A 27433-nucleotide genomic window follows, 5' to 3' on the forward strand; every position below is an offset into this window, starting at 1 on the left:
AACTCGGAACGTTGGAATTTGCAGGTCAATTCCAGCATCCTCCAAGGAGTTCATGGTTTCCTCCCAGACGTAACAGTTAATTGATCAGTTAAGGTTAAGTGGGTGGGTGGCTGGGCAGCACAGCTCAAAGGGCTGGAAGGGCCCACTCCGTGCTGGATCTGTAAATGTACAAATCAAGTAAAAAGCGGATAAAACCCAACATCAAATGCATGGCACAGAGACAAATTCCAGCAAAATGCTTCACTCATTTTAATATCATCGCATGATAAATACAATAAAATAAGCAACCAAATAGTTATTTTTTTAATTATATTTGTGATTGCAGTCTGGGTGACAAAGGCCTCGAGTGAGATTTTACAGCATGACATCCCCACCCAACCCCCTGCTCTCCAGAATCACATTAGCATTCTTAAAACGCCTGTATATAAAACAATCGGAACATCGAGGCAGGACAAGCGCCAGCATTGTAATAATGGAAATTTACAGGATGAGCAGCCTAAATAAAAAATTCAAGAAGCGCTGGGATTATAACCGAGGTAATACATCTTGGTTGCTGTTAGCTGCTCACCCTGTGGTACAGAAACCCTCAAAGCAAGGCGGATTGGCAGAGGATCACAGGGAAAGTGGCTGTCTGAACTCATTCTACAGGTCAGCTCTACTAACAAAGAGGACCAACTCCAGTAAACGTTACATCAAGCTTTTATTTGGGAGCACCAAGAGCCGTGATTTAGTACAGTGCCGATCGGCCCGCAGTGAACACTGGCAAGCTGGCTGGGCAATAAGGTCACGTCCGTCTGGCGTCATCAGGAAAATAATTTGAAGGAGATGAGGTCGTTTTGCGAAGGCCATTACTTTGGCGATAATTAATCCAATTTAGATCCCAAGAGTTTGGCCTGAGTGGTCAGTACTGGCTGCTGATTCCCCGCTTACTGTTTGGCCATTGGCTTGATGGCAACGGCAGCCTCTTCATTCATGGCTTGTTGAACTGTGATCTAGCAAGGAGGGAAAAAAGTACATCAGCAAGGTGAATGAGACAGGGACCAGCTTCATTCACTCTTTCCTGTAACACCACCAAAAACTACTTCCATCGAGCCCTCTTCTCACTACTCCCATCAAAGTGGTGGCACAGGATCAGGACACACACACCACTCAGTTTAGGAAAGCTAATACACTGCCACCATCAGGCTACTGAATCAGTGTGGTAACTTCACTCAACTCAGCACTGAACACAACCTATGGACTCACTTTCAAGGATTTTACAACTAGTTCTCAGTAAATGTTCATTTACTTTATTAACACAAACTCAGAATGGAGGAGCATCCTTTTAGAATGGAGATGAGGAGGAATTACTTCAGCCAGAGTGGTGAATCAGTGGAATTCACTACCATACAACAGGTGGCTGTAGAGACTAAGTCATTGTGGTATATTTAAGGCAGAAGTTGATAGATTCTTGACTGGTCAGGGTATGAGGGGATACCAAAAGGCAGGAAACTGGGGCCGAGAGGGAAAACTGATGAAATGGCAGCGCAGAATCGATGGGCCAAATGGCCTAATCCTGCTTTTCTATCTTATGGTCCTGTTGTCTCGCCCGGTACTAGACTCTCCCACTATTGGGAACATCCTCTGCATGTCCATTGTATGGAGTCCTTTCAATATTCAGGAGGTTTCAATGAGATCCCCCACTCATTCTTTTTAACTTCAGTGAGTACAGGCCCAGAGCCAAAAGCTTCTCACAAGTTAACTCTTTCTTTCTCGATAATTTCTGTAAACCTCCCCGGGTCCTCTCCAATGCCAGCATATCTTTCTTAGATAAGGGGCCCCAAACTGCTCACAATATTCGAAGTTTTTATAAAGCCTCAGCTGTGGTCTGAATTTAGACACTCAGATATTGTATTTGCATCTCTCTACAACGGTCCTTTAAGAGCCTCATGTATCACTAACATTGTCACTTTACCGGCAGATACTGAAAACAATTCATTGTCGTCACCCACTCTAGACCTACAGGAAAAGCACAACACCTTTCTGAATGCTGTCCTACAATTAACACCTGTCACCCCCACACCTGGCATTCATTGCTACTGGTCCACAAATCAAGCCATGTCCACTCAAAGAAAACATCGTAGAAATTTTCTTCGGCAATTGAATGGGGCACGACTGCGCAAGTGTGTGCAAGTCGGACATTGAGGCAGCGGGAGTATTTAAAAGAGTGCAGATTAATGGAGCGGGCGACAGAGTAAATGGAGACAGAGTAGGAAAGCTTGGGCTCCTGAGGCTTCGGCAAGCAGAGGCTGAGGAAGAGCTTCACTCCAAGTGAGGAAAGGCCGGGTAAGTTCCTTTAATAAATCTAATTACCTTAAGAGTAGGTAATGGAGGCAGCAGTTAGGGCAGTTGAGTGCTCCGTTTGCAGGATGGGGGAAGTCAGGGCGAGCACAATCGTCCCTGATAACTACACCTGCGAAAGGTGCTTCAGCTGCAGCTCCTGACAAACCGAGTTAGGGAACTGGAGCTGGAGCTGGATGAACTTCGGATCATTCGGGAGGCAGAGGCAGAAATAGAGAGGAGTTACAGAGAGATGGTCACCCCTAAGAGCCAGGAGACAGGTAGCTGGGTGACTGTCAGGAGAGGGAGCGGGAATAGACAGAATGAGCAGGGCACCCCTGTGGCCGTTCCCATCAATAATAAGTACATCATTTTGGATACTGTTGATGGGGATGACCTACCAGGGACAAGTTGCAGTGGTTGTGTCTCTGGCACTGAGATGGGACTCTCAGCTCAGAAGGGATGGAGGGAAAAGAGGAGAGCAGTAGTGACAGGGGATTTGATAGTTAGGGGGACAGATAAGAGGTTCTGTGGAAGAGATCGAGAATCCCAGATGGTCTGTTGCCTCTCTGGTGCCAAGGTCTGCGATATCTCGGATTGAGTTCTCGGTATTCTCACGAGGGAGGGTGAGCAGCCGGATGTCGTGGTCCATGTAGGGACCAATGATGTGGGTAGGAAGAGTGAGGAGGTCCTGAAAGGTGAGTTTAGGGAGTTAGGCAACAAGTTAAAGGACAGGACCTCCAGGACAGCAATCTCAGGATTGCTACCAGTGCTACGTGCAGGTGGGTTTAGAAATAGTAAGATAGCGCAGATCAACACGTGGCTGAAGACAAGGTGCAGAAGGGAGGGCTTCAGATTTATAGATAATTGGGCAGTTTTGCAGGGAAGGTGGGACCTATTCCGGCAGGATGGTTTACATCTGAACTGGAGGGGGACAAATATCCTTCCAGGTAGGTTTGCTAGAGAGGCTCCAGTGGATTTAAACTAGATACAAGGGGGGAGGGGAACCAGAGTGTAGGAACAGATGCAGGGAAGAAGGAAGAAAAAGAAAATAGTAAAGTTGTTTGCACCGTTAGTGATAAACAGAGAGAAAGAGGTGGAAAATTTCTTAAACACATTTATTTTAATGCTAGGATCATTATAAGAAAGGTGGATGAGCTTAAAGCATGGATTGATACCTGGAAGTATGATGTGGTAGCTATTAGTGAAACATGGTTACAGGAGGGGTGTGATTGGCAACTAAATATTCCTGGATTTAATTGCTTCAGGTGTGATAGAATCGGAGGGACAAGAGGGGGAGGTGTTGCATTGCTTGTCAGAGAAAATATTACAGCAGTGCTCTGGCAGGATAGATTAGAGGGCTCATCTCGGGAGGCTATTTGAGTGGAATTGAGGAATGGGAAAGGTGTAGTAACACTTATGGGGGTGTATTATAGAACACCAAACGGGGAGCAAGAATTGGAGGAGCAAATTTCTAAGGAGGTAGCAGATATTAGTAGCAAGCACAAGGCTGTGATTGTGGGAGATTTTAATTTTCCCCGCACAAACTGGGAAGCCCATTCTGTAAAAGGGCTGGATGGTTTGGAGTTTGTAAAATGTGTGCAGGATAGTTTTTTTGCAGCAATACATAGAGGTACCAACTGGAGAAGGGGCGGTGTCGGATCTCCTGTTAGGGAATGAGATAGGTCAGGTGACGGAGGTTTACGTTGGGGAGCACTTCGTGTCCAGTGATCACAATGCTATCAGCTTCAACATAATTATGGAGAACGATAGGTCTGGATCCAGGGTTGAGATTTTTGATTGGAGAAGGGCTAACTTTGAGGAGTTGCAAATGGATTTAGGAGGAGTGGATTGGGACAATTTGTTTTATGGGAGGAATGTAATAGAGAAATAGAGGTCATTTAAAGGTGAAATTTTGAGAGTACAGAATCTTTATGTTCCTGTTAGGTTGAAAGGAAAGGTTTAAAGTTTGAGAGAGCCATGGTTTTCAAGGGATATTGGAAACTTGGTTCGGAAAAAGAGATATCTACAATATATATATAGGCAGCATGGAGTAAATGAGGTGCACGACGAATATAAAGAATGTAAAAAGAATCTTAAATTAGAAAAGCTAAAGATATGAGGTTGCTTTGGCAAGTAAGGTGAAAATAAATCCAAATGGTTTCTACCGTTATATTAATAGCAAAAGGATAGTGAAGGATAAAATTGGTCCCTTAGAGAATCAGAGTGGACAGCTCTGTGGAGCCAAAAGAGATGGGGGAAATTCTGAACAATTCCTTTTCTTCGGTTTTCACTAAGGAGAAGGATATTGAATTGTGTAAGGGAACAGGTAGGGAAGTTATAGAAACTATGATGATTAAAGAAGAGGAAGAACAGGAGCTTTTAAGGATTATAAAAGTGGATAAGTTTCCGGGTCCTGACATATTCCCTAGGACCTTGAGGGAGGTTAGTGTGGAATTAGCAGGGGCTCTGACAAAGATACTTCAATGTCATTAGAAACGGGGATGGTGCTGGAGGATTGGCGTATTGCTCATGTTGTTCCATTGTTTAAAAAGGGTTCTCAGAGTAAACCTAGCAATTATCGGCCTGTGAGCTTAACGTCAGTGGTGGGTAAATTGATGGAAAGTAGTCTTAGAGATGGTATATATAATTATCTGGATAGACAGGGTCTGATTAGGTACAGTCAACATGGATTTGTGCGTGGAAGGTCATGTTTGACAAACTTTATTGAATTTTTTGAAGAGATTTCTAGGAAAGTTGACGAGGGTAAAGTGGTGGATGTTGTCTATATGGACTTCAGTAAGGCCTTTGACAAGGTCCCACACAGAAGGTTGGTTAGCAAGGTTCAATCGTTAGGTATTAATATTGAAGTAGTAAAATGGATTCAACAGTGGTTGGATGGGAGATGCCAGAAAGTGGTGGTGGATAACTGTTTGTCAGATTGGAGGCCGGTGACCAGTGGTGTGCCTCAGGGATGTGTACTGGGTCCAATGTTATTTGTCATATACATTAATGATCTGGATGATGGGGTGGTAAATTGGATAGTAAGTATGCAGATAATACTAAGATAGGTGGAGTTGTAGATAATGAAGTAGGTCTTCAAAGCTTGCAGAGAGTTTTAGGCCAGTTAGAAGCGTGGGCTGAAAGATGGTAGATGGAGTTTAATGCTGATAAATGTGAGGGGCTACATTTTGGTAGGACTAATCAAAACAGGACACACATGGTAAATGATAGGGCACTGAAGAATGCGGTAGAACAGAGAGATTATAGGAATAATGGTGCATAGTTCCCTGAAGGTGGAATCTCATGAGGATAGGGTGGTGAAGAAAGCTTTTGGTAAGCTGGCCTTTATAAATCAGAGTGTTGAGTATAGGAGTTGGGATGTAATGTTGAAATTGTACAAGGCATTGGTGAGGCCAAATTTGGAGTATTGTGTACAGTTTTGGTCACCGAATTATAGGAAAGATGTCAACAAAATAGAGAGAGTACAGAGAAGATTTACTAGAATGTTACCTGGGTTTCATCACCTAAGTTACAGAGAAAGGTTGAACAAGTTGGGCCTTTATTCTTTGGAAAGTAGAAGGTTGAGGGGGGACTTGATAGAGGTATTTAAAATTATGAGGGGGATAGATAGAGTTGACGTGGATAGGCTTTTTCCATTGAGAGTGGGGGAGATTTAAACAAGAGGACATGAGTTGAGAGTTAAAGGGCAAAAGTTTAGGGGTAACATGAGGAGGAACTTCTTTACTCAGAGTGGTAACTGTGTGGAGCGAGCTTCCAGCATAACTGGTTGAGGCAGGTTCGATGTTGTCATTTAAAGTTAAATTGGACAGCTATATGGACAGGAAAGGAATGGAGGGTTATGGGTTAAGTGCAGGTCAGTGGGACTAGGTGAGTGTAAGAGTTCAGCATTGACTAGAAGGGCCGAGTTGGCCTGTTACCGTGCTGTAATTATTATATGGTTATATTATATGGAAAGCTATCAACAATGGCTGGTTATGGAATCAAACAAAAGGTCCTTTTCAGGCTCAGGGGCAGACCACTTATCATTTCGTGAAAGACCCAACATGGTGATGTTTAGTCACCAGCATTAACATTGTGTACACATACAAATCCTTTTAACACATGTTCAGATCACTTTACCATTATATCTTCTCCAGCGTCAAATTTCTGTAAGATTTCTTTGCCCAGTTCGCCTTCTGCCAGTTTAAGATCCTCACGAATTTCTCCACTATCCGTCATCAGTGAAAGATAGCCATCAGTAATTCCAATCAACTACAGAGAGAAAAAATTAACATCAATCTTCTATCAAAGCATAATTTTAGCATGCAACCCACAGGGATAACATTCAAGATTGTTATGCTGGATCCAAAGCAGCACAAAAAAAACCACAATAAAATGAAGAACCAATAAATACAAATACATAAGATAGCTTATTCATAGATTGAACGTTCATAAATTGACACTACGTAGTGTCTGTACACAAGGAGACTGACAGGAAATGATGTGGTGGAGGTTGGGGGTATGGTGGAGTGGGTTAGCAGGTGGAAGTGTTGATCAGCTTTACTCAGGAGAAGTAAATGTTTGAGATTGGTGGTTCTGGCATGGATGCTACACAACCTCCTCCCCAATAGGTGCAGTACAGCTGCAGGTGTGATCATTCATGTTGCTACCAGTCCTTTTCCAGCACCTTTCTGTATGCTTCTCTTTGACAGTGGGTAGGTTGGTGCAGGTGATACATCAGTCAGTTCTGACTACCCATTGTAGAGCTTTCCTGTCCAAAGTGCAGCTTCCATACCCTGCAGTGATACAGGGTATGTTAGGATACTCTCGACTGTGCATCTGTAGAATGATGCCAGTACGGACATGCATAGGCCAGCAAGAATAAAGGATCTGACAGTAGAGCTCAACCACTGGTAATGTGAACTCTCAAAGAAAGTAAGAAGTCCAAATAAAGGGCAATTCTATATATGAAGCACTTTGACTGCACAGGATCATATAAAGCTGCAGAGGGTTGCAGACTCAGCTCCGTCAGAAGCACTAGCCTCCCCAGAACCTGCAAAAGGCATCACTACGGACCAACATCACTCATCTTATTACTATTATCAGGGAGATGGCACAGGAACCCGAAGACACACATGTTTAAAGAACAGCTCCCCTCCCCACAGCAGATTTTTGAATGGTCACTATTTTGCTCCCCTTTTGCAGTACTAATTTTATAAAAATACAGTTCTTTGAACTGTACTGCTGTCACACAAGAACAAGTTTCATTGAGATAAACAATTTTATTTAGAGATACAGCAACGGCCCTTCCAGTCCAACAAGACACCTGGAGGAAACCACGCAGTCACTAGGAGAATCAACTCTTGCAACAATACACCTTATTCTGATTTCAAAAGTTCATTTCAAACTTTTGAAAAAAATATTTAAAGTATAAAAGTAGACCATTCACCCTCTCTTGCCTGCTCCACTATTCAATCCTCAACACCAGCCAGCCTATACAGATCAACTGCACGCTGGGTAGAAACATTTTTGCACTTGTGTCACAGATGATCATCTTGGGAAGACAGTAAACCTTTACCTTCATAGATGGACTAGGCAAAAAAAATGGGCAGTATTTTGGGAATACGGGCACAGAATGCACTATTCGACATTTTCCTTTGGAAATAAATAATTGAACCAAAATACAGACATGTATAAAGGACGTTTATTAAGGGATTCTTCAAAGAAGGGCATCTTAATATGGAAATTGACTAGAGCTCAGGGAAGGAGCACTCAACTAGCGAGTGACCCAAATGACAAAGTAACACATCTAAGTTAGTGTACGATGACATTCACAATCAGGTTTAATATCACTGGCATATGCTGCGAAATCTGTCGCTCTGCAGCAGCAGTACGTTACAATGAGCAAAGAGGTCCTGAAGAGAGAATTTAGAGAGCTAGGCAGAAAGCTGAGAAGCAGGACATCCAGGGTAGTGATTTCTAGATGCTGGCATGCCATGCAGTGACCGTGACAGTAGGAACAGGATGATTGATAGATTAATGTATGGTTGAGGTGGCAGGGCTTCAGGTTCTTAGATCATTGGGATCACGCCTGGGGGAGGGTATGATCTGTACAAAAGTGATGGGTTGCACCCCAACCCAAGGGAGACCAACATTCTTGTGGGCAGGTTTTATTAGGTATTGGGGAGGGTTTAAACTAATTTGACAGGGGTGAAAACCAGAGTTAAGGGACTCAGGATAGGATGAATGGTGAAGGTACACAGTCAGACTGTCAGAAAGGGCATGCAGGTAAGACAAAAATTGCAGCCAGGTGGGTGAGCACCAGTGCATTAGGGATGCAGAATCAAAAAAGGTAGCAGATGTGTTGTATCTCAATGTGTGGCTGAAGGATGGTTGCAGTTGGGAGCTGAATGTCCAAAGTTCAACGTTGTCTCAGAGGGATAGGAAGGTAGGCAGAGGGGGTGGCATGGCTCTGCTGGTAAAGAATGGCATCAAATCATTAGAAAGGTGTAGCATAGGATCAGAAGATGTTGAATCCTTGTGGGGTGAATTAAAAAACTGCAAGGGCAAAAGGACCCTGATGGCATTTATATACAGGCCTCCTAACAGTAGCTGGGAGGTGGACCACAGATTACAACAGGAAATAGAAAAGGTGCATCAAAAGGGCAATCACGAGGAAATCTGCAGATGCTGGAAATTCAAGCAACCCACATCAAAGTTGCTGGTGAATGCAGCAGGCCAGGCAGCATCTCTAGGAAGAGGTACAGTCGACGTTTTGGGCCCAGACCCTTCGTCAGGACTTGGTCCAAAGGGTCGACTGTACCTCTTCCTAGAGATGTTGCCTGACCTGCTGCGTTCACCAGCAACTTTGATGTGTGTTGCTCAAAAGGGCAATGTTATGATAGTCATGGGAGATTTTAACATGACAAAATAAGGTTGGTAATGGATCTCAAGAGAGTGAATTTGCTTTATGTCGATGAGATAGCTTTTTACAGCAGTTTGTCATTGCGCCTACTCGGGGATCAGCGATACTGGATTGGGTGTTATGTAATGAACCAGAGGTGATTAGGGAGCTTAAGGTAAAAGAGCCCTGAGGAAGCAGGGACCACAATAGGATTGAGTTCAACTTGAAACTTGATAGCCAGAAAGTAAAGTCTGACTGCAGTATTTCAGTGAAATAAAGGAAATTATAGTGGTACAAGAGAAGAGTTGGCCAAAATAAATTGGAAGGAGATGCTGGCAGGGATGATAGTAGAGCAGCAATGGTGTGAGCTTCTGGGAAAAATGAGGAAGGTGCAGGACAGATACATTTCAAAAACTAAGAAATACTCAAATGGCAAAAGCTGGAGAAATAACCGACGAGAAAGAAATGAAATGATTATTTTGCATCAGTCTTTGCTGTGTAAGACATTAGCAGTGTGCCAGATGTTGAAGGATGTGAGGGAAGGAGTGTGTGCAGTTATAGGGGAAGATGTTCAAAAAATGGAAGACACCAGGACCAGAGGAACTGCACCCGAGGGTTCTGAAAAAGGCAGTAGAGATTGTGGAGGGATTAGAAATCTTTCAATAACTATTGGCATGGTGCCAGAGTACCGGAAAATTGCAAATGTCACTCCAGTCTTTAATGGAGGAAGGCAGCAGAAAGGAAATTATAGACCAGTTAGCCTGACCTCAGTGGCTGGGAAGATGTTGGGAGTTAATTGTTATGGACGAGGTTATGGAGTACTTGGTGATACAGGACAAAATCAGCATGGTTTCCTTAAGGAAAAATCTTGCCTGGCAAACCTGTTGGAATTCTTTGAGGACATTGCAAGTAGGATAAATAAAGGAGATGCTGTATATATGGACTTCCAGAAGGCCTTTGTTAATATGCCACACAAGGCTGTTTGCCGAGTTAAGAGCCCACAGAAGGCCTTTGTTAATATGCCACACAAGGCTGTTTGCCGAGTTAAGAACCACTGGCATGGTTAGAGCATCGGCTGATTGCAGGACATAGCGAGTGGGAACAGAACAATCCTTTTCTGGTTGGCTGCCAGTGACTAGTGGTGTTCCACAGTGACTCATGTTGGGACCACTTCTTTTTATGCTGTACAGATGATGGAATAGATGGTTTTGTTGCCAAGTTTGCAGATGATACAAAGATTGGTGGAGGGGCAGGTACTGTTGAGGAAATAGGTAGGCTGCAGAAGAAATTAGCAAAGTAGGTAACAAAGTGGCAAATGAAATAATCTTGGAAAATGCAGGTCGTGTACTTCTGTAGTAGAAATGTGCAGACTATTTTCTAAACTAGGGAGAAAATTCAAAAATCTAAGATGCAAAGGGACCTGGGAGTCCTTGTGCAGAACATTCTAAAGGTTAACTTGCAGGTTGAGTCGGTGGTGAGGAAGGCAAATACAACGATGGCATTCGTTCCAAGAGGTCTAGAATACAAGAGCAGAGATGTGATGCAGAAGCCTTACCTGGAGTATTGTAAAAAGTTTTGGGTTCCTCATCTAAGAAGAGATGCGCAGGCATAGGAGAAGGTCCAGAGGAGGTTCATAAGGAATGTCAGGGTTATTACATGAAGAACATTTGATGGATCGGGGTCTGGACTCGCTGTAATTAGAAGATTGAGGTGAGGGAGATTCCACTGAACCCTTTCGAATGCTGAAAGGCTGGACAAGAGTACATGTGGAAAGGAATGAAGTTAAGCTATGAAAACAAGAGGCAGAGACAATGTGCCGACCAGAAAAGTCTAGTCCGTGGATCCTGGGCAGGAGGTAGAAGCAAGCAGTGCAGGGTAAGAGAACTACAAGTTTGGTGGCAGTGGATGGAGTTCTCCAGAGTTGATGAGGTTAGTGAGGGGAGTGGGGTACTCTTCAGGAAGTAGGTAGGCGGAGCGGTTAAGAGTTACCAGCTGGCCTCAGCAAGGTAGAGCCAGCCCACTGTACTACAACAGCACCCCCTTTGTCTGCAAGTTTGATAACGATGTTGCAATCAGCACAGAGAAAGCAGGGGGCAGTGCATTCGGAGGGGCTAAGGTTCAAGGAAAAACGAGTACTGAACTCAAGCCAGCTGATGTCTTGGTGTGGCGGTAACCAGATGTACAGATCCAGGACGTGCTGAGAAACAGCACGGGGTGTCCGTTTCCTCCCCATCTGCCAAACGTGGAACTTCCCACTCTACTTCCAACTCCCAGTTCTGATCGGACAGGTTGTGCCATGATAAGGCCACCCTCAAGGTGGAACAGCAACACCCAGTATTGCGTATGAGTAGCCTCCTACCTGCTTGTATGAATATTGATCTCTCCTTTGGGTAAAAAAATTATCCCTCCCCCTCCCCACTCTGGTCTGTTACCTCTTCTCAACCGCCTATCACCTCCCCTATGGTCAACTCTTGTTCTATCAAATTAGTTCCTCTCCAGTCCTTTACCAGCTGGGTTCACCTATCACCTTCTAGCTATCTTCCTTCCTCATCTTATTTTCGCATCTTTCCCTTTTCTTTCCAGTCCTGAAGGGCCTCGGCCTGAAACATCAACTGTTTATTCATTTCCCTGGATGCTGTCTGATGAGTTCCTCTAGCATTTTGTGGTGTATTAATCAGACAGGAAAGTGGGCTGAGAAATGGCAAATGGATTTGGATACAGCCAAGCATGACTTCATACACCTGGGAAAGTCACACCAGCGTAGGACATTTACTATGAATGATCAGGAGTGTGATGGAACACAGGGAAATAGGAATAGAGGGCACCAGTAGTGGTCATCAAAACACTATTACTGTTCAGTGTTCCAGAGCCTGTAAATTCTGGCAGGGCAGGGTGTGGCATGGGGTGCATGTGATGCTGAGTGCATCAGCAGGGTCTCTCTTCAACCCACCCAAGATATTTATCAGGAGTGCTGTGCTTGCATGGCCTTTAGCATTGTCAAGGACCCCTCCCATCAGGCAGTAGATACCTCAGCATTAGGACACCAGCATTATACTCTATTTTTTTAAACCGGTGTCAGAAATGCATATTATTCTAATTGTCAATTTTCTGCAATATTCAGTATTTTTGTTATATATATTACTTTGTGTTGTGTGTGAGTTACAGGCACTGTGTGTGTTTTAAATTATGAGGCATAGATAAAGAGGACTGTAACAGTCATCTTCCCAAGACAGGAAAGTTGAAAACTGGAGGTATAGGTTAAGGGGAGAAGGAACGAGCTGCCAGAGCAAGTGGTTGAGGTAGGTACATTATTGGATTGCTACGTGGACGGCCTGGATTTGGATTGATATGCGCTGAAGACATCAAGCACTAGGTGGGTGGACACAGTGGACTAATTGGGCTAAGGAGCCTGTCAATCTGTATAACCAAGGCATCCAAATAGCTGTTCGAACACACTGAGATTCAGACTAAAATGAGTGCCAGATCGTGCAGACCATTGGTCCATTAACCAATCCCCAAAACACCAAATGAGCACAGCTAAGTCTAGCCTGCTTTTACAGGAATCCAGAACAGGAAGCTTCTGCTTTACTGCATTTGTCAGTAATTTCCCCCAACTATTTTTTTCCTGTTAACTATGAACTTGACAACAAGGGAAATACAAACTAGAGAGAGACAGAGAGAGCAGTGATTTCGTTCGGGGCCTAGCAAGTCATACCTACCATCTACTTGTCAAACAGGTTTTGCAGTGAAAACAAGTTTGTTCTGCTCCTTTCATAATAACGTAACTTATTTATAAAGCACTTTACAGATGACGCTATAGTTCAAAGTGTTTTACAATGGGATAAAGAGCAAACATGAAAATAAATGATAAGATGTTGGTTAAAACCAAGGTTAAACAAACACCGACACACAAAATGCTAGAGGAACTCAGGTCGGAAGCATCTATGGAGGGGAATGAACAGTTGGCGTTTCGGGCTGAGACTGGCCTGAAACATTTACTGTTTATTCATTTCCATAGATGCTGCCGGACCTGCCAAGTTCTTCCAGCATTTTGTGTGTGTTGCTTTGGACTTCCAGCAATTGCAGAATCTTGAGTTCTATAAATAAGTTTGAGCTGGCATTTAGAAGTGTCAACAGAGTCTGCAGGCGTTATCTTTAGGTATTAAATTCCACAGTTAAGGAATTTTTTTATAAAATCACATCTGAAAATCTGCAATTTGGTTCATCCCCAGGGAATTGGCCAGGCAAGAGCAGCAGCTAATTGCCCACACAGCAAACAAACTGCCAAGAAATGAGCATGTCGAATGAGACACCATTTCAGACTCTCCTAAACTGAAAATCTGCCCAACCCTCCACGCCTCCACCCACTGCAGTTAGGACAACTGGAGTTCACACCACATAGCAGCACTTGCTACTTAATGGTGCTTACAGAGCAGCTGACTCAGCCCTCCTGCTTAAAGCCAAGCAGCAAATGGTGAAAAGCAAATTCGCTCCAAAATATAAACAAAATCTCACTCCTCTTTTCAGTACCGATACAAGGTCTCAACCCGAAATGTCCACTGTTCATTTCCATTGATGCTGAATTCCTCCACCATTTTGTGTGTTGCTCTGGATTTCCAGCATCTGCAGAATCTCTTGTGTTTATGATTCTGTAGATAGGAATCTTGAGCAATAAACATAAAACGCAGGAGAAATACTTTGGATTCGCCCAACATTTTTGTGTTGCATTTCAAATAGCGGGGGAACTCTAGGACCAGAGGGCACACCCTCAGAATAGAGAAACATTCCTTTAGAACAGATGAGGAGGAATCTCTTTAATCAGAGGGAGCCTAATCTGTGGAATTCACTGCCAGACTGCAATGTAGGCCAAGTCAATGGGTGCATTTAAAGCAGGGTTTATAGTTTCTTGATTGGTCAGGGCATCAAAGGTTACATGGAGAAGGCAGGAGAATGGGGTTGAGCAGGATATTAAAATTAGTTATGGAGTTGCAGAGCAAACGTAACAGGCCAAACGGCCTGATTCTGCCCCTACGTCTTAGTCTAATTGGATATGGCGACTGCCAAACCACAAGGACAGGCTGAGTGAGTTACAGCCTTTCTCTGAAGTGCGGGCTTGATCAAGTCCTAGTGTCACTTGGAATTGCTCAAGCAAGCCGTTGCGTTGAATGGTCTATATTCCCCATTGACTAGAACTCATAAGTGAGGATACAGTGATTCAGCTGGGAAATTCTTTTAAGGCATTAAGATATAGGAGCAGAATTTGGCCTTTTGGCCCTTCGAATTTGCAGCATTACTCTACTAAACTTTATTTGTTTTCCCCGTCAACTTTATTGTCCTGCCTTCTCCCCCGTAATTCTCATGGACCTCCACTGGACTGTATCCAAGGCCAGCACATAGAAGAAAAACGGAAATCCATGTAGGAAGGAAGGGTTAGATTGATACTGGAGTATGTTAAAAGGGTGGGCACGTCACCCTGTACTGTTCTATATCCTATGAAACTGCTGCATTGTCTTGTGAAATAACCCAGCAAACTACAAAACAGCAGGCAAACAAAGGACTTTTAATTGATCAAAGCAGCTCACCTGATAATCATTTCTCTTGACATTAGGGACATCCACATTATGGGTAGAAGGGCAGATATCTTCATACTTCTTTGAAGTGAATATATCAAGGCCAACCATATGAACCTGGAAAAATATAATGTATACCATCATTACTGTCGCTTGTTACAGGTATTACGGCTAAAATGCTACTGGATTTGAAATCTAGAACATGTTCTTACTAACCCTATTCCACAAGTAAAATATGTTTCACATAAAATTATATGGCAGTTTTAAATCCCGCTGAAATACAAATGTCAGAGGTAGTCTTCAACAAACACCACAGCAAACTTGCTGAGTACAGGGCTACAGTAGGAAACTTTGTCACATGGTGTGAGCCGAATTATCTGCAAATTATTGTGAAGAAGACTAAGGAGCTGGTGGTAGACCTGAGGAGAGCTAAGGTACCGGTGACCCCTGTTTCCATCCAGGGGGTCAGTGTGGACATGGTGGAGGATTACAAATACCTGGGGATACAAATTGACAATAAACTGGACTGGTCTAAGAACACTGAGGCTGTCTACAAGAAGGGTCAGAGCCATCTCTATTTCCTGAGGAGACTGAGGTCCTTTAAAATCTGCCCGACAATGCTGAGGATGTTCTACGAGTCTGTGGTGGCCAGTGCTATCATGCTTGCTGTTGCATGCTGGGGCAGCAGGTTGGATAGCAGACACCAACAGAATCAACAAACTCATTCGTAAGGCCGGTGATGTTGTGGGGATGGAACTGGACTCTCTGACAGTGGTGTCTGAAAAGAGGATGCTGTCCAAGTTGCATGCCATCTTGGACAATGTCTCCCATCCACTACATAATGTACTGGTTGGGCATAGTACATTCAGCCAGAGACTCATTCTACCAAGATGCAACACAAAGTGTTATAGGAAGTCATTCCTGCCAGTGGCCATCAAACTTTACAACTCCTCCCTTGGAGGGTCAGACACCCTGAGCCAATAGGCTGGTCATGGACTTATTTCCTGGCATAATTTACATATTACTATTTAACTATTTATGGTGTTATTACTATTATTTACGGTGCAACTGTAATGAAAACCAATTTCCCCTGGGATCAATAAAGTATGACTATACACCTGGATTTTACCCAAATTTCACCTTGAAGCACAAAACAAAGGGATTCTTGCACAGAAATGAATACAGGAGTAGGCCATTTTTATTTAGGATGCAGTGTAAAACAGGCCTTTCCAGCCCTTCAAACCGCACTGTCCAGCAACCCAACAATTTAACCCTAGCCTAATCACCGGACAATTTACAATGAACAAATATACGAACATGCTTACAGAGGGTGCAGGGATTGAACATCAAAGTCCCGAGCTGTAATAGTACTATGCTGCTACATGGCATAGTGCCTCAGGTCAACTTCTCCTTAACTTCAAACTATCCAAACTGACCAAGTGTCCTTCTGCATTGCATCATGTAGCAGTAACTGTATTAACATAGAAACATAGAAAATAGGTGCAGGAGTAGGCCATTCGGCCCTTCGAGCCTGCACCGCCATTCAGTATGATCATGGCTGATCATCCAACTCAGAACCCTGCACCAGCCTTCCCTCCATACCCCCTGATCCCTTTAACCACAAGGGCCATATCTAACTCCCTCTTAAATATAGCTAATGAACTGACCTCAACTGTTTCCTGTGGCAGAGAATTCCACAGATTCACCACTCTCCGTGTGAAGATGTTTTTCCTCATCTCGGTCCTAAAAGGCTTCCCCTTTATCCTCAAACTGTGACCCCTCATTCTGGACTTCCCCAAAATCGGGAACAATCTTCCTGCATCTAGCCTGTCCAATCCCTTTAGGATTTTATACGTTTCAATCAGATCCCCCCTCAATCTTCTAAATTCCAACGAGTATAAGCCTAGTTCATTCAGACTTTCATCATATGGAAGTCCTGCCATTGGTCTATTAAGACCAATGAATAACTACATCATAAATCTGAATGTTCAGCATCTCCTCTCGATACCACCAGCTGTTTCTATTTTACAGACCACAGACAAATATTGGTTAAATAAGACACAGAAAAGTAGTAAAATGATTGAAAACGGTGTACCTCTACCAGTATCACTTACAATTGTTCCACCTCTATATCCAAGAAACCCTCAAACAACAGTGGCCTCCTGTACCTAAAGTGGCCACTAAGTGCATGTTTGTGGTCTGATGCTGGAGCCCATTCTCTGCAAGGTTCAACCTGTTGTGCTCTTCTGCACGCCACTGTTCTAACATGTAGTTATTTAAGTTACTGTCACCTTCAACTCAGCTTGCCTGTCTAAGTGTGTGGATAGGCACATGAATGCGTAGAAATTGGAAGAATATGGACTGAGTAGGCAGAAGGGCTTAGTTTAGCCAGCCACTTGATTACTGATTCGATTGGTTTGGCACAACATTGTGGGCCGAAGGGCCTGTTCCTGTTGTACTGTTCTATGTTCCAGAAATTAATCCACGAAGATCCCCTTCTTTAGTCAGAGATAAACTCATAAACACTGTAGGCGTGGCCCCTATAACCCATACAATCTCTTTAAGACCTGTTCACTCCTGTACTCAAACTTCTTGCAATATAATTTACTTCTCAAACTTCATTCTGTATCTGCTTGTCAGTGATGTGCATACCTTCTAAATGTCATGCACCAATGACACTCAGGGACTTAGGTTAGATTTTTTTTGAGACTGTACGCTTCTGCTATTGTAACTGTGGGCTGGCTGTGTAATAGTTGGTACTCTAATTTTCACCTTGGTCTCAGAGGATGTGTACAGTGGAATGACAATTAAACCTGAAAACCGATGCAAATGTTCAAAACACACTGCTTGAATACCTTTCCTTCTAAAGTGGAAAATGACGCTTTCTCTCCATATTCCTTTCTATTTGTCACAACTTCAACCACCCAGTTATCAAATCTATTTCCTTGATAAAGTGTCTGTCGCATAGTAACCTGCTCGTAATCTAGTGCGATAGGCACACCCAGAGTACCTGGATATCTTTGGATGAGATCTGCAGCTGTGGAAAGACAGCTCCAAACATGGGTCACCGGGAACAGATACAATATCTCATCAAGTATGCAATATAACAATGAACATGATCAACAGGTTTAAGATCAAACTTAGCTGTCACATGTACCTCGCAACATAGTGAAATGTGTCATGTGCATCAACGACCAACACAGTCCAAGGATATGCTGGGGGCAGCCCGGAAGTGTTGGCATGCTTCCGGTGCCAACATAGCTCACCCACAATTTACTAACTCTAACCGCGACTTTGGACTGTGGGAGAAAACCCACAGTCACAGGGAGAATGTAAAAACTCCTTACGGACAGTGGCAGTAGCAAGCCCTGACTCTGTAAAGTCTTACAATAAATGCTTACTCTACTGTGCTATCCTGAGCTGCATATTAGTATCTCAGATCTGCAGTACTGCATGCTATTTCAATACCCAACAAATTTTTACACTATATACAAACATTTGTACATTGATAAAAAATTAAGACACACTGGATGTTAGGAAATGTTAAAGTAATGGAAAAGGCTACTTAAATTATAAAGCAGTTCCTGCATCGAGTCTGAGCTGAAGGAAATGTGCACAAGAAATACTCCTTTGTAGCCATCTTTGTAGTTAGTATGCTCCAGCACACATTGCAGCAACAGGAACATGTGTCTCACTTTGCAGCTCTTGCACCAGAAGTTCATGTAGCTGGCTATAATTTTAACCATCCTTTTATACTTATCAACAGGCTCTTGAACCAGAGGGGATAGCTTCACTCACCAACCTATGGACTCACTTTTAAGGATTCTACAATTCATTTTCTTGATATTTATTGCTTAATTACAATCGTTTTGTTTGTGCACAGTTCATTGTCTTTTACACATTGGTTGCTTGTCCACCAGTCCTGTGTTTCTCCCCCCACTGAATTTCTCTTTACCACGAATGCCCACAAGAAAATGAGTAAGGGTTGTATATTGTGGCATGTAATAAATATACTTTTAATTCCAGATGTGTGCCACTGAAGGGCGGGGGGGGGAGAGAGAAAAAAAAAGTTTCTCAATCCCTCTGTACTCCAACCAGTTACTTTAAAATGTGGCTCCTCTAACTGAAATGGGCTCTTCCCTTCCTGTCCACTTTTCCACCGTTTTATAATATGTGCCTGAGGCCAATCGCCCTCAATCTCAAACTACCCAATCTGACCAAGTGTTTCTCCAAGTCAAAATCCTTCCACATAGCCTCATGTGGCAGTAACTATACCAAGGCCAACAAATAACTCCATCCTAAATCTGAACGTTCAGCATCTCCTCTTGATAGTACAGCTGTTCTATTCTGGTTAAATAAGGTACAGTAAAAAAAAAGTTAAATAATTAAAAATGGGATTGTTGGGTTCTAAGCCACTGCCTTTTATCAAGTTCTCAACATCAATGCTGCTGTGGTTAAAGCCTCTCCCAACACTAAGTTACCTGTGAAAACTACAAGTATAAAAAGCCTGAGGCAACCAAAACTAGAAACCAATTTACTCACTGAATTAGCCTGTCTTTTAGATCCAGAACTTAAGGCCATTAAGCTAAACTAAAGTCCAGGTCAGATTCAGTCACATGCAAATTTCAAACAAACAGTGAAATGCATGGTTTTCATAACAGCCAACTCATTCAAAGAACATTAATTTCAAAATGAAATTTGATCATTTAAATACCTATAATTCAAACAGGAAATCCTATTGTAACAAGCTTACCCATTAAACCCACCTTGATCAATATTTCACCAAAATGCAAAAGTTACACCTTATTGACATGAATATTGATTAATTTAGATTTAGCACTGAACAGGCTCTTCCAGGCCTACAAGCAGCAGCACCCAGCAACCCACGTATTTAACCGTAGCCTAATACAAGGCCACCAAGATTGTAAGAGGAGAATTAGGCCATTTGGCTCATTGAATCTGTTCCGCCATTCAATCATGGCTGATCCTTTGTCCCCCTCCTCAGCTTCTCCCCGTAACCTTTGCTGTGTCCAGTCAAGAACCTATGAAGCTTTGCCTCAAACACAACCAACGACCCGGCCAATCACTGGACAGTTTACAACTGGTATCGTAGGAGGAAACCAGAGCACCTGAAAGAAACCCATGCGTACAAGCACACAAACTCGTGTACAGAGGATGCTAGAACTGAAATCCGAACTCCGATGGCCTGAGCTGTAATAGCATTGCACTAACCGCTACCATACTTGAATACTTCAGTTGACACCAGACAGAAGCACTTAAAAACTCAGCTGAAACTTCACCTAACATGCATTCAAAAAGGAAGATTTACTGGCAAAATGATGGACCACAATTAGTACATTTTTACCCCTCATAAAACAAATTAATTCTAGTCCAAAGTTACTGTTGAGTTTCTGAAGTAAAAGGAGAGGACAAAAATATGATTACAAACCTTAGCATGCCCATGCTTGCCAGTCTTAGATGTTGACATTTCAACAATCTTGCAAGGACGCCCTTTCAGAACCACGTACCCATTCTTGCGCAAAGAAGAGCACTGCATAGGATAGGTGGCAGACGCCCCAGCATCTCCAGTTGTGAAATCCAGGTTGTCGTCCATGGTTCCTGTGTTTTAGTGGAGACACTAAGGAGAGGGATTCACGTATTAGACAATCATTGGCAAAAACCACAGACTTAACAGCTCCAAACTAAACTGTAAAACCTCATCAAAATAGCATTTCGGAGTTCACGATAATTGATGAGTAAAAACACTTCAATGAAAGTTTTAAAAAAATCAAAGGAACATCTTTCATTATCTTTAATATTATAAAATGTCGCAAGGATCTATGCCAGTACCAATATACCAAAAATGGTGACACTGACTCATTGGACACTAAACATGAACATCACCTCAGTCTTTTTTTGCTCTACCTATATTTATACATACATTTCTTGTAATTTAGTTTATTAAGGTATTGCTGCAGTAAAACAAGTTTCATGACTTACTCCAGTGATATTGAACTTGATTCTAGTCAGGAGCTATTAGTGTAGCTCTCCACAAGTCTAGTCAGTTTACAAGTTAGATTCAAAGAGCACCTTTTACGGAGAGAATGGGAACAGATCCCTGGGTCAGTGACAGGGAAATTCACAACTTAAGAGCTATTGTAGGAAATTAAATGCAAAAGCAGGGTAAACAGTATAAAACTGTTTCTGTGATATCTGACAACCATACAATATAAAGTTAGAAGTAAATCAAAGTACATATGACACCATCTACAACCCTGGATTTCATTTTGTTTTAGACAATAACAGTCTGAAACACAATAGAATGAATGAAAAACTGCACACAGAGACAAACAATGTGCAAGTACAGTTGTACAGTCATCGAAAGCTAGTTTACAGGATGTGGAATAACTGATCCCGAAACTGGCAATGTGGGAACTGAGGCTCCTACACCCCACTGCTTTCCAGCGGCAGCACTGTGTAGATACGCTCAGTGATGAGGAGGGTTTTACAGGACTGTTTCCACTACTCTTACAGGTTTTAACAGTGAGGAGAGGGAGATGGAGGGTTTTTTAAAAAGAAAAGTAGGGACTAGTTACAACACAGACACAGAGCCATTTTAGGACATCTAACATTTTAGCACCTAGATGATTTGAATCACTAAGGCTTGATGTTAGTAAATGGGATTAGTATAAATGGTTGACATGGACACCATGGAACAAAAGGCGAGTTTGTTTTTCTAGAACTGATGCTGGTTGGGTCACAATCAGGTTTAATATCACTGGCATACGTCATGAAATTTGCTACTATTCTGCAGCTGTACATTGCAATACACAGTGAAGTAGTGTACATGGGTTCATCGTCCATTAAGAAATTTGATGGCATAGGGGAAGAAGCTTGTCCCTAAAACGTTTGAGCCTCTCTCTTCAGGATCATGTACTTTTCTCCTTGATGGCAATAAGAGGGCATGCCCTGCACGATGGGGTCTTTAATGATGAATCACACCTTATAAAGATGTCCTCAACATAGCAACAAATTTGATGTTCTCGAGTTTAGACACTGGAACAAGACAAGCTAAGCCAGTGGATTCATCAAGTGTCGAGGTAAGACAAGGATGAAGGCAGGGTAGCATCACTTAACACAAGATATGGCGGAAAAACTCAGGGATTGTACACTCTAAAACTCATGAGATCAAACACAAGAGATGAAGAGGAATTTCTTTCGCTGGAGGGTGGTAAATATGTGCAATTTATCACTACAGAAAGCTGCAGATGCTAAGTCATAGAAACACAGAAAACCTACAGCACAATACAGGCCCTATGGCCCACGAAGCTGTGCCAAACATGTCCTTACCTTAGAAATTACCTAGGGTAGCACAGCCCTCTATTTTTCTGAGCTCCATGTACCTGTCCAGGAATTTCTTTAAAGACCCTATTGCATCCGCCTCCACCACCGCCGGCAGCCCATTCCACACACTCACCACTCTCTGCTTAAAAAACTACCCCTAACATCTCCTCTGTACCTATTTCCAAGCACCTTAAAACTGTGCCCTCTCGTGTTAGCCATTTCAGCTCTGGGGAAAAAGCCTCTGACTATCCACACAACAATACCTCTCATCATCTTATACACCTCTAACTCATTGGTTTGTTTAAAGCAGAGGTTGATAGGTTCTTGATTAGGCAGGGTGTCAGCAGTTATGGGGAGGAGGGAGAATGAGGAAAAGAGGCATAATAAAATAGCCATGATAGAATTTGGCTCCCACATCTTATGAGCAGCAAGATGAAGACCTGAGAGCTAAGGCACCGGTGACCCCTGTTTCCATCCAGGGGGTCAGTGTGGACATGGCGGAGGATTACAAATACCTGGGGATACAAATTGACAATAAACTGGACTGGTCAAAGAACACTGAGGCCGTCTACAAGAAGGGTCAGAGCCGTCTCTGTTTCCTGAGGAGACTGAGGTCCTTTAACATCTGCCGGACGATGCTGAGGATGTTCTACGAGTCTGTGGTGGCCAGTGCAATCATGTTTGCTGTTGTGTGCTGGGGCAGCAGGCTGAGTGTAGCAGACACCAACAGAATCAACAAACTCATTCGTAAGGCCAGTGATGTTGTGGGGATGGAACTGGACTCTCTGATGGTGGTGTCTGAAAAGAGGATGCTGCCCAAGTTGCATGCCATCTTGGACAATGTCTCCCATCCACTACATAATGTACTGGGTGGGCACAGGAGTACATTCAGCCAGAGACTCATTCCACCGAGATGCAACACAGAGCGTCATAGGAAGTCATTCCTGTCAGTGGCCATCAAACTTTACAACTCCTCCCTTGGAGGGTCAGACACCCTGAGGCAATAGGCTGGTCCTGGACTTACTTCCTGGCATAATTTACATATTACTATTTAACTATTTATTGTGTTATTACTATTTAATATTTATGGTGCAACTGTAATGAAAACCAATTTCCCTGGGATCAATAAAGTATGGCTATGAAGATACTCACCCAGGGATCATCCCCACAAACAAAATTTAACGCAGGCCAGACCCCTCAATCAGCATCCCCTCTTCCCAGGAAAGAGGACCAAACCCTTTCACCCCGCCACTAGGATAACCATCCCCTCCACTGCTACCCCTCCCCATGGTACCCACGCATGGACCTAATCCCAAGATTCCATTGCCAACAACTGTTCAAGATATGGCGACAATAACAAATAAACTAATTTGGAAACTGGGACCCAAGATACAGATGAGAACTTTGTTCATTCTGCACAACATCAGAGCAGGAGTCCTACAATTCAAGCAACAGAATGGGTCAGGAACGATGGAAGATGTAACTACCTACCTGTGTCTGGATACAGAATGTTTACTACCTCATGAATGCATTAAGATAAGGAAACACCTGTGGGGGTTACACCCAACAGCACCACCATTTAGGAAAAGCTAGGCAGTTAGCCATAACCAGAGGATATGAAAGACAAACATCAACACAATCAACACTGAGTTAACAGGATGGTGTAGCAGGAACATAATCAAAGCAGCCCACAATGCAGGATGTGGAAGCTTCAGAGAGGGTGCAGAGATTTACCAAAATACTGCCTGGATTAGAGAGTATGTCTTATAGGGATAGGCTGAGCAAGCCAGGACTTTTCCTTTTGGAGTAAGGGAGGATGAGGTGACTTGATAGAGATGTACAAAATGATAGGATGCATAGAGTGGGTAGCCAGAGACCTATTCCCAAGGTAGCAATAGCTAATACAAGAAAACATTTTAAGGTGATTGGAGGAAGATATAGGGTAGGAAAATAGTGAGAAGTAGGACTTTTAAAGGCAAGTCGATGGGAGTCCTGCTAGGGTGGGGGCAGTGACAGACAGAAGTTTGGCACATTGTGGACCAAAGGGCCTGCACTGTGCTCTAAACCCTGTCCAATTTGCCTTCCATCCAAGGATCTAAGGTTAACTAGGGCCCTACTACCCTGCACTGCACAATGATGCATTCACTTATCATTACAAAGGGTCAAAGATGTAACAGCGACTCTACATCATTGGGAGTTTGAGGAGATTTGGTATGTTACCAAATGACTCTCTGATAGAGGTTCCAATGCACATGACTGCAAGAGGCTGCAAAGGGTGTAGACTCTGCCAGTTATAGAGCACAGCATCCATCACTAAGGTCTCATACCATCTGGGACATGCCTCTTCCCCACTACTATTAGTGAGATGGTACAGGAACCTGAAGACCCATATGCAACATTTTATGAACAGTCTTGTCCCTTCTGCCATCAGATTTGTGAATTTTACACAAACCTATGAACAGCACCTCACTATTCTTTTCTTCTCTGTTATTTTTTGTAGCTAATAATTTTTAACTCACATACTTGTCTCCTGTACAAAACAACAAATTCAGTCATAGAACAAGGTCCTTTGGCCCATCTTGTCTATGCATGATCCCATCAACCTGCACCCAGACCCGAGCTCTCCCAACGATGGTTCTAACTAAATTCTCTTAAATGCTGAAATCAAAACCGCATCCACCACTTGAGCTGGCAGCTGGCTCTACACTGAGTGAAGTTCCCCCTCATCTTCTCCTTAAACATTTCACCTCCCACCCTCACACTCAACCTCAGTGGAGGAAATTTTGTATACCTTCATCAAATCTCCCCCCATTCTCCTGCACTCTGGGGGAAAAAGAAAGTCCTAACCTATTCAACCTTTCCTTACAACTCAGATCAAGTCAGAGCAACATCCTTGTAAAATTTTTCTGTACTCTTTCAATCTTTGTTTTTACTGTAGGTAGGTGACCAAATTTCACAATAGATGTCAGCAATAAGTGTGACTTAGTTGGACTCCAATTATTTGGGATCTATACCCACCAGCATCTTAAGTAAAAATCTAATGTTTTCTAAAAGTTACAGCAAATACATTCAGACTATCCTTTTCAATCAGAGAACCCCAAATAACTGTTAATGCTGTCTCATTTAGATAGATTACCCTTGTTCAAACCCAACAGTCCCAAAGAATTCATTTTTCTGAGCCAATGAAAACAATGAACTGCCCGCCCAGGCCTGATCAGAATACCTTGCAATGTAAAAAAAAAATCTGATTGTCTTTATTCGCACCCTCTTGCCCTTGGAAACCATTACTGCTTAACCACAATTAGAAAAGTAAAACTCATTTAAAAGCGAAAGGGGCTTCTAACAGTTCTAAGAGCACACGGGAACTTTCATGTTACATTTACATTTCCCACATTCAAAATCAAAGATCTTACCAGCATTTATTAACACTACCACTTAAGCATAAAATATTAATGCCTCAGCACATGCAAAGGGAGGGAAAAGTCACTGGACAGGGCAAACTATCTGGATTTAGCCAATATAATTCATTAGCACTACATCTCCTCCCTTCCCGTTATACCCATCCCTCTCACACACACACTTCTACCATATTTTACTTTAACACTGCCCCACTTCAATCTTTCCTGAATAATTCTCACCTAACACCTTCACTCCTTCATTTAACCCTCACCCACTTCCCCAGGAAAGACAACCACACTTTTCTACCCCACCACCAGAATTAACCATTCCTCCAACAACCTCTCCCCTCGGATCTCCCTCCCCAGCATAGCCCCATCCCACCCACAGACCCAACCCCAATCCTCTGGATTGACCCTCCAACCCTTGACAAACATGCTGTAACCCCCAACCAAACCCAAATAAAAGCCACAAAATGTGACAACCTGACCAGAGACCCCCGCCCCCCCGATAGGTCCTTCTCGCCACTCCCCCAGACAGAAGTTTCTCACCGGCGCCCCAGATCAATCCACCCTACTGAACCCCAACCCCAAAAATCCCCTTCACCCCTACGTCCGACGCCCCAACGCAGAAAGCCCCCGAACACTTCTCCCCACCCACTCAGATTGACCCCTATGCATCCTCAGACAGATCGACTCTACCCCGTCGAATTAACCCCCACCTGCAACAACCTCCCGAACACCACGCGGATCGATCCCACACCGCTGGATTAACACCCACGCTCAACAAGAACATCCTTCTCAATCTTCACCCTCCCAATGCAATAACCTCTCGAACACTTTCCCCACGCAGATAGATCCCACACTGCCGAATTAACCTCCACGCCCAACAAGAACGTCCCTCTCAATTCCACTCCCACCCGCCCCACCGACAGATCGAAACGCAAAAACCTCCCGAACAGCCTTTGCCCACCCCGGATTGATCCCACAGCCGCCAGATTAACCTCCACCCCGACAAGAACCTCCCACTCGATTCCCCCCTCACCGACAGCCCCAAACGCAAAATCCTCCCGAAAAGACTCTTCCGCAACCCGGATTGACCCCGCTCCAGCAAACTCAAACCCCCGGGAATCTCCACCGTCTATCCGCAACACTGGGGAGCGCAAAATGAGGCCCACAGGCCCGGTCCACACCGCCTGCCCCGGGCAGGGCCGCCATCCGCCGGGGCCTGGGAGGCCGCGCCCACCCGTTTCTCTCCCTCCCTCTATCAATCGAACGACTGGGCCACCCGCTGGGCCGCAAACAACGAGGTGCGCGAAACACCGCCCACCCGTGCCCCGTTTCCACCCTCCACCCCGGCCCGGATCGTCGCAACACCGCCGCCTCACCCGCTAACGGTCGGCAGAGAAGGCAGCCGCTGCGCATGCGCGGACCCCACGACTGCGCCAACCAGCAGCCCTTGCGCGAGTGGGGAGGAATCTGCACCAATCAGCAGCCGCCGGCAGCTCCCCAACTTTCCAACCCATCCCCATACCACGCGCTCACGTGGACGCATCGTGACGTCAGCACGTCGGGAGGACTCCGCAGCCGCAGGGCATCGGAGCATGCGCACCGCGTAAGGTAGGTGCCCACTCAAACACGTGATACGTTGTGTGCTAGGATTGAGTTGGCAGAGTTACACAATCATAACTTAACTATATTCAATCATAGATCAGAATCACTGACATGTTGTGAAATATGTCGCTTTGCTGAAGCAGTGTATTGCAATATACAATAATCAAAGTACTATAATAACTATTTAATATTAATTTAATATAAAAATTATATTAAATAACTGAGAGCTAAATTAAATTCATTAAAAAAGAAAGAAAAAACTAAGGCAGTGTCCATTCAGAAAA

The 27433-nt window shown here is 43.7% G+C and overlaps 1 protein-coding gene across 1 annotated transcript; it reads right to left on the reverse strand.

The window, feature by feature from the left end:
- Positions 1–683: 683 nt before the first annotated feature.
- LOC140196141 (eukaryotic translation initiation factor 5A-1-like) lies at positions 684–27013 on the reverse strand. Its single transcript, XM_072254874.1, has 5 exons — positions 26924–27013; positions 20246–20434; positions 14809–14913; positions 6463–6594; positions 684–992 (listed from the first exon to the last, which is right to left on the reverse strand). Exons 2-5 carry the CDS (start codon positions 20408–20410, stop codon positions 927–929), a joined length of 468 nt encoding a protein of 155 aa, XP_072110975.1. The 5' UTR covers positions 20411–20434; positions 26924–27013; the 3' UTR covers positions 684–926.
- Positions 27014–27433: the final 420 nt, after the last annotated feature.

The sequence above is a fragment of the Mobula birostris genome, chromosome 4, assembly GCF_030028105.1.
Source record: "Mobula birostris isolate sMobBir1 chromosome 4, sMobBir1.hap1, whole genome shotgun sequence".
NCBI classification, from domain to species: domain Eukaryota; kingdom Metazoa; phylum Chordata; class Chondrichthyes; order Myliobatiformes; family Myliobatidae; genus Mobula; species Mobula birostris.